This window comes from Eschrichtius robustus, chromosome 2, assembly GCF_028021215.1.
Source record: "Eschrichtius robustus isolate mEscRob2 chromosome 2, mEscRob2.pri, whole genome shotgun sequence".
NCBI classification, from domain to species: Eukaryota; Metazoa; Chordata; class Mammalia; order Artiodactyla; family Eschrichtiidae; genus Eschrichtius; species Eschrichtius robustus.
Genome location: NC_090825.1, coordinates 30395112 through 30411009, shown reverse-complemented (window position 1 = coordinate 30411009; position 15898 = coordinate 30395112). Strand labels below are relative to the sequence as shown.

General features: G+C 40.4%; 1 protein-coding gene across 9 annotated transcripts in view; it reads left to right on the top strand.

The window, feature by feature from the left end:
- CPLANE1 (ciliogenesis and planar polarity effector complex subunit 1) overlaps positions 1–7881 on the top strand; it is a 129853-nt gene extending 121972 nt beyond the window's left edge. For 8 of the 9 annotated variants that reach the window (XM_068535253.1, XM_068535248.1, XM_068535250.1 and 5 more), the window contains 2 exons: positions 6747–6919; positions 7445–7881. In XM_068535253.1, the coding sequence (XP_068391354.1) occupies positions 6747–6919; positions 7445–7618 (347 nt within the window). In that variant the 3' untranslated portion in view covers positions 7619–7881. Of the gene's footprint in view, positions 1–6746; positions 6920–7444 lie in introns of those variants that run through there. The other variant, XR_011073066.1, reaches the window with a different exon arrangement.
- Positions 7882–15898: the final 8017 nt, after the last annotated feature.

Sequence of the window (15898 nt, the reverse complement as noted above, 5' to 3'; positions counted from 1 at the left end):
ATCTGGCTTTGAAGGCTAGTGGGGTTTGATCGCAGGAATTCCACAGGACTGGGAGAAACAGAAACTCCTCTACTGGAGGGTACACACAAGGTCTTGTGCGTACCAGGACCCAGGGAAAAAAGCAGTGACCTCAAAAGAGCCTGGGCCAGACCTACCTGCTCGTATTGGACTGTCTCCTGCAGAGGTGGTGGTGGGGCAGCTGTGGCTCAGTGCAGTGACAAGACACAGTGGTGGTTCTGGGGAGTACTCTTTGGTGTGAGCACTCCTGGAGGCTGCCATTTTGTCACCAAGACCTTGCCCCACCCAACAACCTGTAGGCTCCAGTGCTGGGACGCCTCAGGCCAAACAATCAACAGGGATGGACACAGCCCCACCCCACCCATTAGCAGACAGGCTGCTTAAAGTCTTCCTGAGCACATGGCTACCCACTAAACACACCCCTTGACACGGCCCTGCCCACCAGAGGGACAAGACCCAGCTCCACCCACCAGTGGTCAGGAACCAGTCCCCCCCACCAGGAAGCCTGCACAAGGCTCTTTGCATCACCCACCAGGGGGCAGACAGCAGAAGCAAGAACTACAACCCTGCAGCCTGCAGAACGGAAACCACATCGCTGAAAGTTAGACAAAATGAGACAGCAGAGGAATATGTCCCAGATGAAGGAACAAAATAAAACCCCAGAAGAACAACTAAGTGAAGTGGAGACAGGCAATCTACATGAGAAAGAATTCAGAGTAATGATAGAAAAGATTATCCAAGTTCTTGGCAAAAGAATGGAGGCACAGATCGAGAAGTTACAAGAAATGTTTAATAAAGACCTAGAATAACTAAAGAACAAACAGACAGAGGTGAACAGTACAATAACTGAAATGAAAAATACACTGGAAGGAATCAGTAGCAGAATAACTGAGACAGAAGAATGGACAAGTGAGCCGGAAGGCAGAATGGTGGAAATCACTGCTGCAGAACAGAATAAAGAAAAAGGAATGTAAAGAAATGATGAGAGCCTAAGAGACCTTTGGGACAACATTAAATGCACCAACATTCGCATTATACGGGTCCCAGAAGGAGGAGAGGGAGGGAAGGGACCTGAGAAAATATTTGAAGAGATAATAGCTGAAAACTTCCCTAACGTGGGAAAGGAAAAAGGAAACAGTCATACAAGTCCAAGGAAGCCCAGAGAGTCCCAGGCAGGATAAACCCAAGGAGGAACATGCTAAGACACATAGTAATCAAATTGACAAAACTTAAAGACAAAGAAAAAATATTAAATCAACAAGGGAAAAGCAACAAATAACATACAAGGGAATTCCCAAAAGGTTGTCAGCTGATTCCTCAGCAGAAAGTATGCAGGCCAGAAGGGGGTTGCACGATATATTTAAAGTGATGAAAGGGAAGAGCCTTCAACCAAGAACACTCTACCCAGCAAGGCTCTCACTCAGATTCGATGGAGAAATCAAAAGCTTTACAGACAAGCAAAAGCTAAGAGAATTCAGCGCTACCAGACCAGCTTTGCAACGAATGCCAAAGGAACTTCTCTAGGTGGAAAAGAAAAGGCCACAAATAGAAACAAGAAAAGTATGAATAGAAATGCTCACCAGTAAAGGCAAACATAACAGTAAAGGTAGGAAGTCAACCACACACAAGTATGATATCAAAACCAGCAATCGTGAGGCGAGTACAAATGGAGGATATTGGAAATGAATTTGAAATTAAATGACCGTCAAGTTAAAACTATCCTGTTTATGTAGACTGCTGTATCAAAACCTCTTGGTAACCGCAAACCAAAAATCTACAATAGATAGACAAAAAAGAAAAAAGGAATCCAAACATAACATGAAAAGTAGGTTCAAAAGCGAAGAGAACAAAAGAGTAAGCGAAGAAAAAAGACCTACAAAACAAATCCAAACCAATTAACAAAATGGCAACAAGAACATACATATCAATAATTACCTTAAACATAAGATTAAATGCTCCAACCAAAAGATACAGACTGGCTGAATAGATACAAAAACAAGACCTATACATGTGCTGTTTACAAGAGATGCACTTCAGATCTAGGGACACATACAGACTGAAAGTGAGTGGATGGAAAAGGGTATTACAGGCAAATGGAAATCAAAAGAAAGCTGGAGTAGCAATACTCATATAAGACAAAATTGACTTTAAAATAAAGACTGTTTCAAGAGACAAAGAAGGACACTACATAATGATCAAGGGATCAATCCAGGAAGAAGATATAAAACGATCTTATAAATATATGCACCCAGCATAGAAGCACCTCAGTATATAAGGCAAATGCTAACAGCCATAAAAAGAGAAATCAACAGTAACACAATAATAGTGTGGGACTTTTAACACCCCACTTTCATCAATGGACAGATCATCCAGACCTAAAATTAATAGGGAAACAGAGGCCTTAAATGACACATTAGACCAGATGGACATAATTGATGATATTTATAGAGCATTCCATCCAGAAGCAGCAGAATACACATTCTCCTCAAGTGCACGTGAAACATTCTCTAGGATTGGTCACATGCTGGGCCACAAAGCGAGCCTCGGTAAATTTAAGAAAACTGAAATCATGTCAACCATCTTTTCTGACCCCAACCCTATGAGGTTAGAATCAACTACAAGGAAAAAACTGTAAAAAACACAAACATGTGGAAGCTAAACAATATAATAGTAAACAACATGGATCACTGAAGAAATCAAAGAGGAAATCAAAAAATACCTGGAGACAAATGACAGTGAAAGCACAATGATCCAAAACCTATGGGACACAGTTCTGAGAGGGAAGTTTATAGCAATACAATCTTACCTCAGGAACAAGAAAAATGTCAAGTAAACAACCTAACCTTACACCTAAAGCAGCTAGAGAAAGAAGAACAAACAAAACCCAAAGTTAGTAGAATGAAAGAAATCATAAAAATTAGAGCAGAAATAAATAGAAACAAAGAAAACAATAGCAAAGATCAATGAAACCAAAAGCTTGTTCTTTGAGAAGATAAACAAAATTGATAAACCTTTAGCCAGACTCACCAAGAAAAAAAGAGAGAGGGCTCAAATCAATAAAATTAGAAATGGAAAAGAAGTTACAGCAGACACCACAGAAATACAGAGGGACTGCTACAAGCAATTCTATGCCAATAAAATGCACAACCTGGAAAAAATGGACAAATTCTTAGAAAGGTACAATCTCCCAAAACTGAACCAGGAAGAAATGGAAATATGAACACCGAAATACAAGCACCGAAATTGAAACAGCGAATACAAGCACCGAAATTGAAACAGCAATTAAAAAACTTCCAACACACAAAAGTCCAGGACCAAATGGCTTCACAGGTGAATTCTATCAAACAATCAGAGAAGCGTTAACACCTGTCCTTCTGAAACTATTCCAAAAAATTGCAGATGAAGGAATACTCCCAAACTGATTCTATGAGGCCGGTGTCACCCTGATACCAAAACTAGACAAAGATACCACTCACACACGCAACGAAAATTACAGGCCAATATCACTGATGAATATAGACGCAAAAATCCTCAACAGAACACTAGCAAACAAAATCCAGGGACTTCCCTGGTGATCCAGTGGTTAAGAATCCGCCTTCCAGTGCAGGGGACGCAGGTTCAATCCCTGGTCAGGGAACTAAGATCTCACATGCCACAGGGCAAGTAAGCCCACTCATTGCGACTACCGAGCCCATATGCTCTAGAGCCCACATGCCACTAGAGAGCCCTGTGCCACCACTACCGAGTCCTTGCACTCTAGAGCCCGCGCACCACAACTAGAGAGCCCGCGCCTTGCAACTTCTGAGCCTGCATGTTCCAGGCCCATACGCCGCAACTAGTGAGCCCGTGCACCACAGCTACTGAGCCAACACGCTCTGGAGTCCATGCACCACAACTAGAGAGAAGCCTGCACACCACAACGAGGAGCCCGCACACCACAAAGAAAGATCCCGCATGCTGCAGTGAAGATTCCGCCTGCCGCAACTAAGACCCAATGTAGCCAAATAAAACAAAAAACAAACGAAAAACCTCAAATCCAACAGTACATTAAAAGGATCATACACCATGGTCAAGTGGGATTTATTCGAAAGATGCAAGGATTTTTCAGTATCTGCAAATCAGTGTGCTACACCATATCAACAAATTGAAGAGTAAAAACTATACGATCATCTCAATAGATGCAGAAAAAGCTTTTGACAAAATTCAACACCCATTTATGATTAAAAACTCTCCAGAAAGTGGGCATTGAGGGAACATACCTCAACATAATAAATTTAGGCCATATACGACAAACCCACAGCTAACATCACACAAAATGGTGAAAAGCTGAAAGCATTCCCTCTAAGATCAGGAACAAGACAAGGATGTCCACTCTCACCACTTTTATTCAACATAGTTTTGGAAGTTCTAGCAATGAGAGAAGAAAAAGAAAAGGAGTGCAAATTGGGAAAGAAGAAATAAAACTGTCACTGTTCGCAGATGACATGATACTATACATACCAAATCCTAAAGATGCTACCAGGAAACTACTAGAGCTCATCAATGAATTTGGTAAAGCTGCAGGATACAAAATTAATGCACAGAAATCTCTGGCATTCCTATACACTAGCAATGAAAAATCAGAAACAGAAATCAAGGAAACAATCCTATTTACCATAGCATCTAAAAGAATAAAATACCTAGGAATAAACCTACCTGTGGAGGCAAAAAGATCTGTACTATGAAAACTACAAGATGCTGATGAAAGGAAAGCAAAGGTGATGCAAATAGATGGAAAGATATACCATGTTCTTGGATTGGAAGAATCAATATTGTCAAAATGACTGTACTACCCAAGACAATCTACAGATTCAATGCAATCCCTATCAAATTACCAATGGCATTTTTCACAGAACTAGAACAGAAAATTTTACAATTTGTATGGAAACACAAAAATGACCCCAAATAGCCAAAGCAATCTTGAGAAAGCAAAACAGAGTTGGAGGAATCAGGCTCCCCGACTCCAGACTAAACTACAAAGCTATGCTAATCAAAACAGTATGGTACTGGCACAAAAACAGAAATATAGATCAATGGAACAGTGTAGAAAATCCAGAGATAAACCCACACACCTATGGTCAATTAATCTGTGACAAAGGAGGCAAGACTATACAGTGGAGAAAAGACAGCCTCTTCAATAAGTGGTGCTGGGAAAACTGGACAGCTACATGTAAAAAAATGAAATTAGAACACTCCCTAACACCATACACAAAAATAAACTCAAAATGGATTAAAGACCTAAATTAAGACCAGACACTATAAAACTCTTAGAGGAAAACATAGGCAGAACACCCTTTGACATAAATCACAGCAATATCTTTTTTGATCCGTCTCCTAGAGTAATGGAAATAAAAACAAAAATAAACCAATGGGACCTCATTAAACTCAAAAACTTGCACAGCAAAAGAAACCATAAACAAAACCAAAAGACAACCCACAGAATGGGAGAAAATTTTTGCAAACAATGTGACCAACAAGGGATTAATCTCCAAAATTTACAAACAGCTTGTGCAGCTCATCAATATCAAAAAAAAACAAAAAACCCCAATCAAAAAGTGGGCAGAAGACCTAAATAGACATTCCTCCAAAGAAGATATACAGATGGCCAAGAGGCACATGAAAAGATGCTCAACATTGCTAATTACTAGAAAATTGCAAATCAAAACTACAATGAGATATCACCTCACACCAGTGAAAATGGCCATTGTCAAAAAGTCTGCAAACAATAAATGCTGGAGAGGGTGTGGAGAAAAGGAATGTTGGTGGGAATGTAAATTCGTATAGCCACTATGGAGAACGGTATGGAGGTTACTAAAAAATCGAAAAATAGAGCTACGATATGATCCAGTAATCCCACTCCTGGGCATATATCTGGAGAAAACCATGGTTCGAAAGGATACGTGTACCACAGTGTTCATTGCAGTGCTGTTTACAATAGCCAAGACATGGAAGCAACCTAAATGTCCATCAACAGAAGAACGGATAAAGAAGATGTGGTACATATATACAATGGAATATTACTCAGCCATTAAAAAGAATAAAATAATGCCATTTGCAGCAACATGGATGGACCTGGAGATTATCATACTGAGCAAAGTACATCAGACAGAGAAAGACAAATATCATATGATAGTGCTTATATGTGGAATCTAAAAAAAATGATACAAATGAACTTACAAAACAAACAGACTCACGGACTTAGAGAGCATGAGTCTTACCAGGGGAGAAGGGTGGGGGGAAGGATAGATTGGAAGTTTGGGATTGACGTATACACGCTTGCTATATTTAAAACAGATAACCAACAAGGACCTACTATAGCACAGGGAACTCTGCTGAATATTCTGTAATAACCTAAATGGGAAAAGAACTTGAAAAAGAATAGATACATGTATATGTATAACTAAATCACTTTGCTGTACACCTGAAACTAACAACGTTTTTAGTCAGCTGTACTCCAATATAAAATAAAAAGTAAAACAAAACAAAAGAGGTGGCCAGAATTCAATTTCCTTCTGTCACACAGACAGAACAGGAATTGCTAGAACCCTAAAGCCAGCCATATCCAGACCTTGTGATTTAAATATTAGGTAAGGTGTGACTGCCTTGGGTTTGATGATAAAAGTCACTGTAAGTAACAAACTTATAAATGAATCAGTCCTAATGTATGCATTGTTCTTTTCCCTTGAAAGGGTCTAATGCTCCCTGTCTGCGGTGTACAAAAAATCACACAAGTGCTGGTCTTGCACCTCAAACCAAGGAGGTATGTTTAGAGTATGAGAGAGAGGAGACTGTGGTGAGCCCCTGGATGGTACCTTCAGACATCCGTGCGATTCTCTATGAGAGTCACAGTTCCCTTCTACAGGTACACGTTGTTCCAGGTTCCAGTTTGCCTAGTGATTCCTTGTGTTCTTTAGGGTTTTTTGTTATTTATTTATTTATTTAGTGGGATGTAGACATACTGAAAGATTATTAGGTCAGTTTGAAGTAGCGATTCAAAGCATCTACACTTTTGGCTTAGTACTCCAGCATTTATCATTCAGAATTTTCCTTGACTGTATTTTCTTTTTAACCTAAAAAAAAAAAAGACTCAAAAAACAAGACACAACAACAAAAATGTAAGAACAGATCATTGTACTATAGATATAAAAATCTATTCTGTCCACTCTTCAGACCTGGTGCCAGCATCTTGTTGTGTCAGGTGGTGTTCATTCAGCCCACTGCCAATCCAGATGTGCTGGGCAACCACAGCCCTGGTTCCCTTCATATTTCCTTCAGGGTTTGGTGGATGAGCAGCTCTAGAATCTTTGGAAAATTTAGTTCATGTTCCATTTATTTTTCCTCAGGCTAGGACCACAACTTACTGTCGTCTTTCTCAATTTGTTGATAGGACTCATCACCAACTGAAGAAAAGCCAGAGCCTCCTTTTGGGGTGTGTGGCACGGACGGCTTGTCTGAGAGCACGGGCAGCATCCTCAGCAAGCTTGACTGGGATGCCATTGAAGATATGGTGGCCAGTGTGGAGGACAAGAGCCCGTCTGTCCACTGGGCCCTGGACCTGTAAGACCTGAACGTCACTCTGCTTCCACGCAAAGGCCAGCAACTCAGCGTTGTAGTTCTGAAAGATTTGTGGGTTTAAGGGAGAGAAGCAATGAAGGAAGCAATGTGAATTTACCACCTGCAGGCATATTATTACCTGGATTAGACATTTTAAGAGGAAAAATAAACATTTCTCAATAAGTTTGCCTTCAAGGGAAAGGGGTTAACTATAGATGTCTTATATGTTTTTGCATTTGACTTATTATCTTTAGGTATAATTTTTTAAATGATGAAATAAACAGTACCTTTCAAGGCAAGCTTGTATAATATTTAAGCTTCTTTCAATAAAAATCTTCTGTCTTGCCTCATCCTTTACCCCCTGAGTTTTGAGAAACAACCTTAGCTGGGTAAACCTGATAGGAAAAAAAAAAATTCTTTCATTGAGGTGAAGAAAATCACACTCTCACCAGAGACGCTCAATAATGAACTCCATTTTAAAAGATATATCCTAAAATTGTGTAGGGCTTGGCTGAGGAGTGAAAAGGAGCCAGCCACCTTCCACTAATCCTGAACTTCTAAATAAAACATGTTCCACGTGGGCCAGGTCTTCTGTCCTCTGCCCTGTATCGTGAAAAGCCTTGGAGGAAGAAAAAGAGTTGGATGCTTTGGGTGCCTTGCAGAGTCTGGGCACTGCTACTACCCTGCACTTTGATCTCTGCCTTGTCAGCTCAGTGGGACCACTGTGGTCTGCTTGGACATAGCTCGTTATGCTGGAGTCGGGATAATACCCTTAAAGCAGAGAGCCAAGCATTTATGAGACTTACCTCGTGAGCTTCCCTTCCCTCGGGGATCACCGTCTTGCACTGCATGCTGCTGTCCAGTGTCTAAAAGCAGTTGCCTCACATGTTTTGTCCAATTTTATGGTTAAGGCATGCAGGCTAGTCATGTGCCAGTTACTCTGTCATAGCTGCAAGTGGAAGTCTTTTCTTGGTCTCAGTCAATTTTACACCCATACAGCAAACCTGAAAATAAGGACTGAAGGAGGGTAGAGCATGTCAGCAGAAGACTGATGGTCCTAGGCAGTCTTCAGCCTCTAGCCTGACTATGTTCTCTTAGTCTTCAAAAAACTGCAGTATGACAGTTTTGTAGTGTGCCTGACACAGGAAACAGCCTTACAAGGAAGGGTCTAGACTGCACACCTTCCAAACAAACAAGGGTTAAAAGAAGCAGTTTCCATATCTAGATTTCAAGCACTTAACCATGCTTGGGAATACCTCCAGTTATCAAAAGGATTCCCCAATTTCTCAAAACAATATTATTTTGCTCACATTTTTATTAGAAAATATGTTATACAGCATTTAGTATCATGTATATCTAAACTAAAGCCACATCTGAGTGTCCTGTTCTTTATTCTGGCTGAGTTTGGAATCTGTTAGCAAAGGAAGCTCAAACACAAAGCTTCTGCCAAGAAATTATATCCATGGACCTGGCTTAAAAACACCAACTTCAGCCTTTCTTTCTTTCCTACTTCAGCTCCTACTGTTTCTAGCCTATAGTATATGCTCAAGTGTTTTTGATGAATTCACGAAAAGCCATTATAGCTTATACCCTTTTCTATTTCTCAACAATTCAAATAATTATGTACCATGCTTTGTGTCCTGCTAGCTTTTCTATAAGAAATCAAACCTTGGACCTTACTGAGGAAATCTGAGAGAGAGGAATTCTGCAGAAGTCACATTGGTAGCCCTCCAGAACTCCAGTTTCCTTTAAGCATTGCTTATACCCTGACCCTTCATGTGTGTTCAGCATTTGGACTGTGACTCTGTGTCATTAAGGTGACCCTAGTGGAAACTAATGCTTTCATTTTTTCATACAAATACTGAATCTGGGGAACATCTGAGAGGAAAGAATCCTTGTTAGTTAAGGTTGGTGTGTAGGTTAGGAATGAATTTATATATATGGGGCCTAGGGCCAACTTCCATGGCAGGAGTAGCCTAGTTGAAGGGAAAAATTTTATGTAGGATTTTTAAAAAACGGATACTAATTTAAAAAGAAGTATTTAAAATATATTCAGTCAGTAAAGGTAAAAACAAGCTAATTAACCAGCGTTAAGAATTTTAAAGTGGTAAAATATTTTACCGTTCGATAAATTATTTTGATTCCTTCTAAGACCTAAGTGAGAGGATAATAAAAGAATTTTTAAATGTATAACTCAAACGAAGAGAACTGGAGAGGAGATATCACCGGAGGAGAGAAGTCACAGGAGGTGTAAGAGGGTGAGGAAGCCATAAGAGAATTTGTGCAGAAGAGGATAGTGATGAACAGTGAATTTAAGATACAGAGCTGACAAGCACAAAAAGGGACCCAGTGAGACAATCATGGTGTAAGTCTTAGAACAGTTGCAACTCATCTCTGTATCCCTTGTGCAAAGAGCTCCCAGTAGCTATGCCCGAGGCAGGAGTCCAACTTCCCACCTGATTACCTTAGAGCAGAGATCAGCAAATCTGGCCTGCTTTCTGTTCTTGTAAATAAAGTTTTACTGAAAGACAACCTGCCCATCCATTCCCATGATATCTACGCTGCTTTTGCTCGTCAGTGGCAGAGTTGCATAGTTGCTACACAGACCATGTGACTTGCAAAGCCTAAAATACTTATTTTCTGACTCTTTAGAGAAAAAGTTTGCCAACCACTGCTCTAGAGTGGAGCTCACCAGATGAAATCCACCTATAAACGTTCAGAGCTTCAATAAAGAGCTTCAATAAACTTTCTAGTACCTTGCTCAAAAACCTGAATGGACAGTTGTTAGGCATCACTTGACACAAAGAGAAAGCCCTTTTCATGAAAGGGAGAGTCAAAATTAAATGAGCAAAATAACAGACAAAAAGATCATGCAAGAAATAGAACAAGTGGTTTTTTAAAGCTAACAAGTTGGAAGGCTCAGGCAATGACAGAGGAAGCCCTATTCTCACATTTCTGTTAATAAAGAAGACATATTTCTTATCGGTGAGTGGCAAGAGTTCAACATCAATTGATTCTCATTTTAAAAACGAGCATACATGCATTCACCAAGTATATGTGTGGTCTCTTTGTCCCTACTTCTGGCTTTTGACGAGTGAGGGGCAGCTACTCCAGGAAGCTAAGTAGATTAAATGTTTGCTTTGCAGAGCACTCCACCAGCAGATGGATGGGTGTCTAGATTTGGGGCAAATGGCAGCAAGCTGGAAGGTGGTTGCCGGTCCAGGCTACAATATGTTCTCCACTCTGGCTCTACTGACAATAAAGCTGTTAGTTTTATCTCTATCTGACTTCAGTGTATAATTCTAATCAGAACTCCAAGGAGTGAGGAATGTGATTTATCAGCCTCCTTAAATCTGAACATGTGAAGCATTGGCTGTGGCTTGAGCTCAGGCCTCCAAATGGCGAGAATGCTACTTTTTAATCTGACAGATAGATATGAGATGTTGCATTCATAAAATAAAACAAGTTACTGTATGAAAGGAGCAATCAGAGAACAAGAAGAAACTCTTTGAAATTTAAAATATAGCTGAAATAAAAATTTTAATAGCAGTTAGAAGATAAAGTTGAAAAACTCTCAAAGATAGACTCGAAAGACCAAAAAAAAAAAAAAAAAGCAAAAAACATAACTGAGGAGATCAGTCCAGGAAGAATAATATCTGACTAACAGAAATTATAGAGAGGGGCTTCCCTGGTGGTGCAGTGGTTAAGAATCCGCCTGCCAATTCAGGGGACATGGGTTCGATCCCTGGTCCAGGAAGATCCCAAATGCCACGGAGCAGCTAAGCCCATGCACCACAACTACTGAAACTACGCCCTACAGCCTGCGAGCCACAACTACTGAGTCCATGTGCCACAACTACTGAAGCCTGTCCACCTAGAGCCCATGCTCCACAACAAGAGAAGCCACCGCAATGAGAAGCCCGTGCACCACGACGAAGAGTAGCTCCTGCCCGCCGCAACTAGAGAAAGCCTGCGCACAGCAATGAAGACCCAACACAGCCAATAAATTAACTAATTAATTAATTAATTTAAAAAAAGAAATTATAGAGAGAAGAGACCAAGGGGAAGAAATTATCAAAGAAAATTCTCCATAGCTAAGAACACAGATCAAAAGTCTATAACATGCCCTGTAGAATGAATTTCACAAAGAGATCCACTAAGAAACATCATAGTGAAATTTTACAATATGAGAAATAGAGAAAATATCCTAAGTCTCTACAGCAGGAAAGCACAAGTCATAAACAAAGGAATAATCATCAGTATGGTAGCAGCCCTCTTAACAGCAACAACACAGACTAGATTACGGTGAAAATACTTTCAAAGGGAAAAATTTCAATTTAGAATTCTAGACCCAGCTATCAACCATGAGGTGAAAATAATGACATTTTCAGACATCTAATGATTCGAAAATTTTGTCCTGATGTGTCCATTCTTAGGAAACTACTGCAGGATATGCTCAAGCAAACTGAACATTTTTAAGCAAAAAGGAGGAAGTTTTGGGTTCCAGACATGGGTTCTGGATCCTACCAGAAGAGAGGCAGAAAAAGTCTGGTAGAACATCTTTGCAGCAGTCCTGAAAAATCGGTCCAGATTGGTGCAAAAGTAAGAACAGCTCCAGGAAGGAGTTTCTTGATGGAGGAATGCAGGAGGGGCAGGGGGAAGAAGACTCAAATGAATGATATGAAAGAAATCTGTAATTCTTTTGGAGCTCTATGTGGAAGTTATGTAAGTGAAAAAGCAAAGCAATTTCACTAAAAGGAAAACAAGAATATACAATAAAGGAAATGTATTCATAGTAAACTTAGCTCTGATCGAACAATATTTACATAGTTTTATATTACATAAATGCTTATTAAAAATAGTGATATCCATACTGGGAGGAGAGGGAAAGACTATAAGAGCCAAGTCTTTATCTATCATAAAAAAGTCAATAGGGCACTTCCCTGGTGGTCCAGTGGTAAAGAATCCATCTTCCAATTCAGGGGACACGGGTTCGATCCCTGGTCGGGGAACTAAGATCCCATATGCCGCGGGGCAACTAAGCCCGTGTGCTCTAGAGCCTGCATGCCACAACTAGAGAGAAGACTGCACGCTGCAACAAAAGATCCCACATGCCTCAACAAAGATCCCATGTGCCGCAAAAATAAACTAAAAGAAGTCAATAGATCATAATATAATTCAATATCTAAGTTCCAGAGTTAATAAATTGCAACAGTATATTCTTTAGAAATATGCATGTTAACTACACAAAGAAATCAGAGTGGTTGCCTGTAATTATATTAAAAGCCTGTCTCATTAAAGTCTTTATCTTGGAATTACTCTGAACTGTATAAAAAGCAGGATTTTAAAGATTCAGTTGACAGTTTTAAGCTATCCAAGACTATTTTTCTCTTTTTTGGTTCCTTTCTTCACTTCAAATCATGGTTATTCCTCATGGGCTGTCCTCCAGATGAATCAGGGGTAAGTCATGTTATCTTTTATATGGATATCTACCCAGGAATACTTGTCTCACTCATCAAAACTTACTAAGGAAATTCACACCTGTTCTCTCCTCATTACAATTTAATTTTTAACTGTTGGCCATTATTTTAGCCTACCAAAAGCTATGTGACCAACTTAAACATCCTAACCACTTCTACAAATAAGGCTACTTCTCTCCTTCTACCACCACCACCCCAGCCAGAGTTATCATCATCACCTTCCACAGGGCGTTATTGGTCCCCCTCAGATCATTGTCAGTGCTCTTTAAAAAATGCAAATCTGGACTTCCCTGGTGGTGCAGTGGTTAAGAATCCGCCTGCCAATGCAGGGAACACGGGTTCAATCCCTGGTCTGGGAAGATCCCACAGGCCACAGAGCGACTGAGCCCGTGCACCACAACTACTGAAGCCCATGCACCCTAGAGCCTGTGCACCACAACTGCTGAGCCTGCATGCTGCAACTACTGAAGCCCGTGTGCCTAGAGCCTGGGTTCCGCAACAAGAGAAGCCACCGCAATGAGAAGCCCTCGTACAGCACCAAAGAGTAGCCCCCACTCTCCACAACTAGAGAGAAAGCCCGTGCACAGCAATGAAGACCCAATAAAGCCAAAATAAAATAAGATAAAATAAATTTAAAAATAAATAATTAAAAATGCAAATCTGACTTCACAAAAGCAAATCCCTGTTCCACTTCCCACCTATCTTAATTTCTTAATGGCTCCCCATTGCTCATAGGACATCCTTAACATGGCCTACAGAAGCATGATTTGGCCCATCTATTTCATCAGCTTCATCATTACTCTTTTTTCTCTGCCATTCACAGGAACTGCAAAGCTTTAAGCGATACGTGCTTTTCTTCAGGCCCTTTGCATATGCCGTATCATCAATTTGGGATTCTCCTTGCATCCCAAGGAGATCTTCATCTAATTTTTTTCTAAAATTAGATCTTCATCTAATTTTTCTCCCCTCAGACTTTATAGAGCTCAACCATCATGTCCCTAAGGAATGAACTGCTGGGAACAAAAAAAAAAAGAGAAGTTTTCCCTTTTATCATCAGTGGTTCAACCAACATTATTTGGTATCTATTATATATATTACATGTCAGGCTTTATCCGAGGATTAGTTTCACTTGGAGAAGGAAGACTTTCTTGTCTCCCCCAGCCCTCCAGACTATTTTAGTGCTACATACTCTCATAATTTCTGTTACTTTTCCGTTTCAGCACTCATTTCAACTGTAACTTAATAACTGTATAATTGTGTACTTTGTGGTTCACTTCTTATCTCTTCCACTAGAAACACAAGCTTGTTGCCAATGGGTCCAGCACAGTTTGTTGCTGATAGTATGCACTCAGCAAGTACTTGTAAAATGACTGAATTTGCAAAAACTAAAAATAATGAACCAGTGCCAATACCAAGTGATCTCCAAGACAAACAGTATGACAGGAAAAAAAGAGGTAGAATCCAATGCTTTAAGCTCAGGAAAGGAGTGCAGAATGTAGCCTGTGATTCCTTCATCTCTGCAGCACCAAACTCCGCCTGTTCACTTGATTCATTCATTCCTACGGTCACGTTCCCTACCTGGTTTCCAGAACCACTCTACCTCAGAAATCCCACACACTCCTCTCTCTGACTTTATCATCACTCCACTATTCCACTTCTGCCACTCTCATTCTACTTGCTCTCCCACGTCATGGAGACCTCTGAACTTTGATCCAATTTTCTCTCAATCCAGCTCTTCAACTATCCCCCCAACAAACTCCTGCCCCTGGCTCACTGATGAGTCACTCCTGCTGTGCAGCTGAGTGCTGCTGGGAAAAATAATGCAGTTTGGCATCTTCACAATCCTCCACATCGTAGCCAGTGAGTGCTTTTTCTGAACCACAACCCTGAGGATATTTACTGTTTAAAGCCCTTCCAAACTCTTAAATATGGCTTTTTAGGCCCTTTATTATCTGCTTTTCTCTCTAGCTTCACTACTCAGCATTTCAGTACTCTGTTGTCTCTCTTCCTGCCCTTGCCACTCTCGCTGATTCTCATTTATTTCTCAACTCAACCACAATCTGGCTTTGCTCTCATCCTCCCTGAAACAACTCTCGCTAAAATTTACCATTTACATCCTGAATGGCGGGATCAAGCATTTTTCAGTCTCAGTCTTACTGTGGCATTTCACGTGCTGCTCTCTATCTTCTTGAAACTCTCTAATCCCTTAGTTCTGGATTCTTCCCAGACTCTTCTAATCATTTCACCTGCCTCCATCACAAATGCATTTTTTCTTGCTGCACCTTAAATGTTAGTAGCCTCTAAGCTTGTTCTTTGGCTCTGCACTGCTTGCTTTAACTACAGCTTACGTGGCTGATGAGTCCCAAATGTAGCCCCTGACCAAACGTCCCCCCGAAAGTGTCATGTTCCCACCTTCTGCACATCACCTGAACATCCCATAAGGCACTCACTTTCAACATATTTAAAATTGAACCTAGTCATCTCAAGTAGAGAAACCTGATAGCTATTCTAGACAACTGTCTTCTTTTACTTTATCAGTCAACTGTCAAGTCTTGCTGTTTTTAGTTCCTAAATACATCTGCAATCTCTCCAATCTTCTTTATCCCTACTACCATCATTATCCTAGTTCAGGCTCTAACCATCCCTGAGACTATATTGCATTAATATCCTCTTCTTGACACCCTTAAATCTATCCTCTAGTAGCAGCCAGAGTGAGCTTTCAGTAATCCCTTGCTTAAGGTCCTTCCACTCCCTACACATTTAAATTCTCACAATTCTATACTTACCTCTCCTTAGTTCTGTAACTT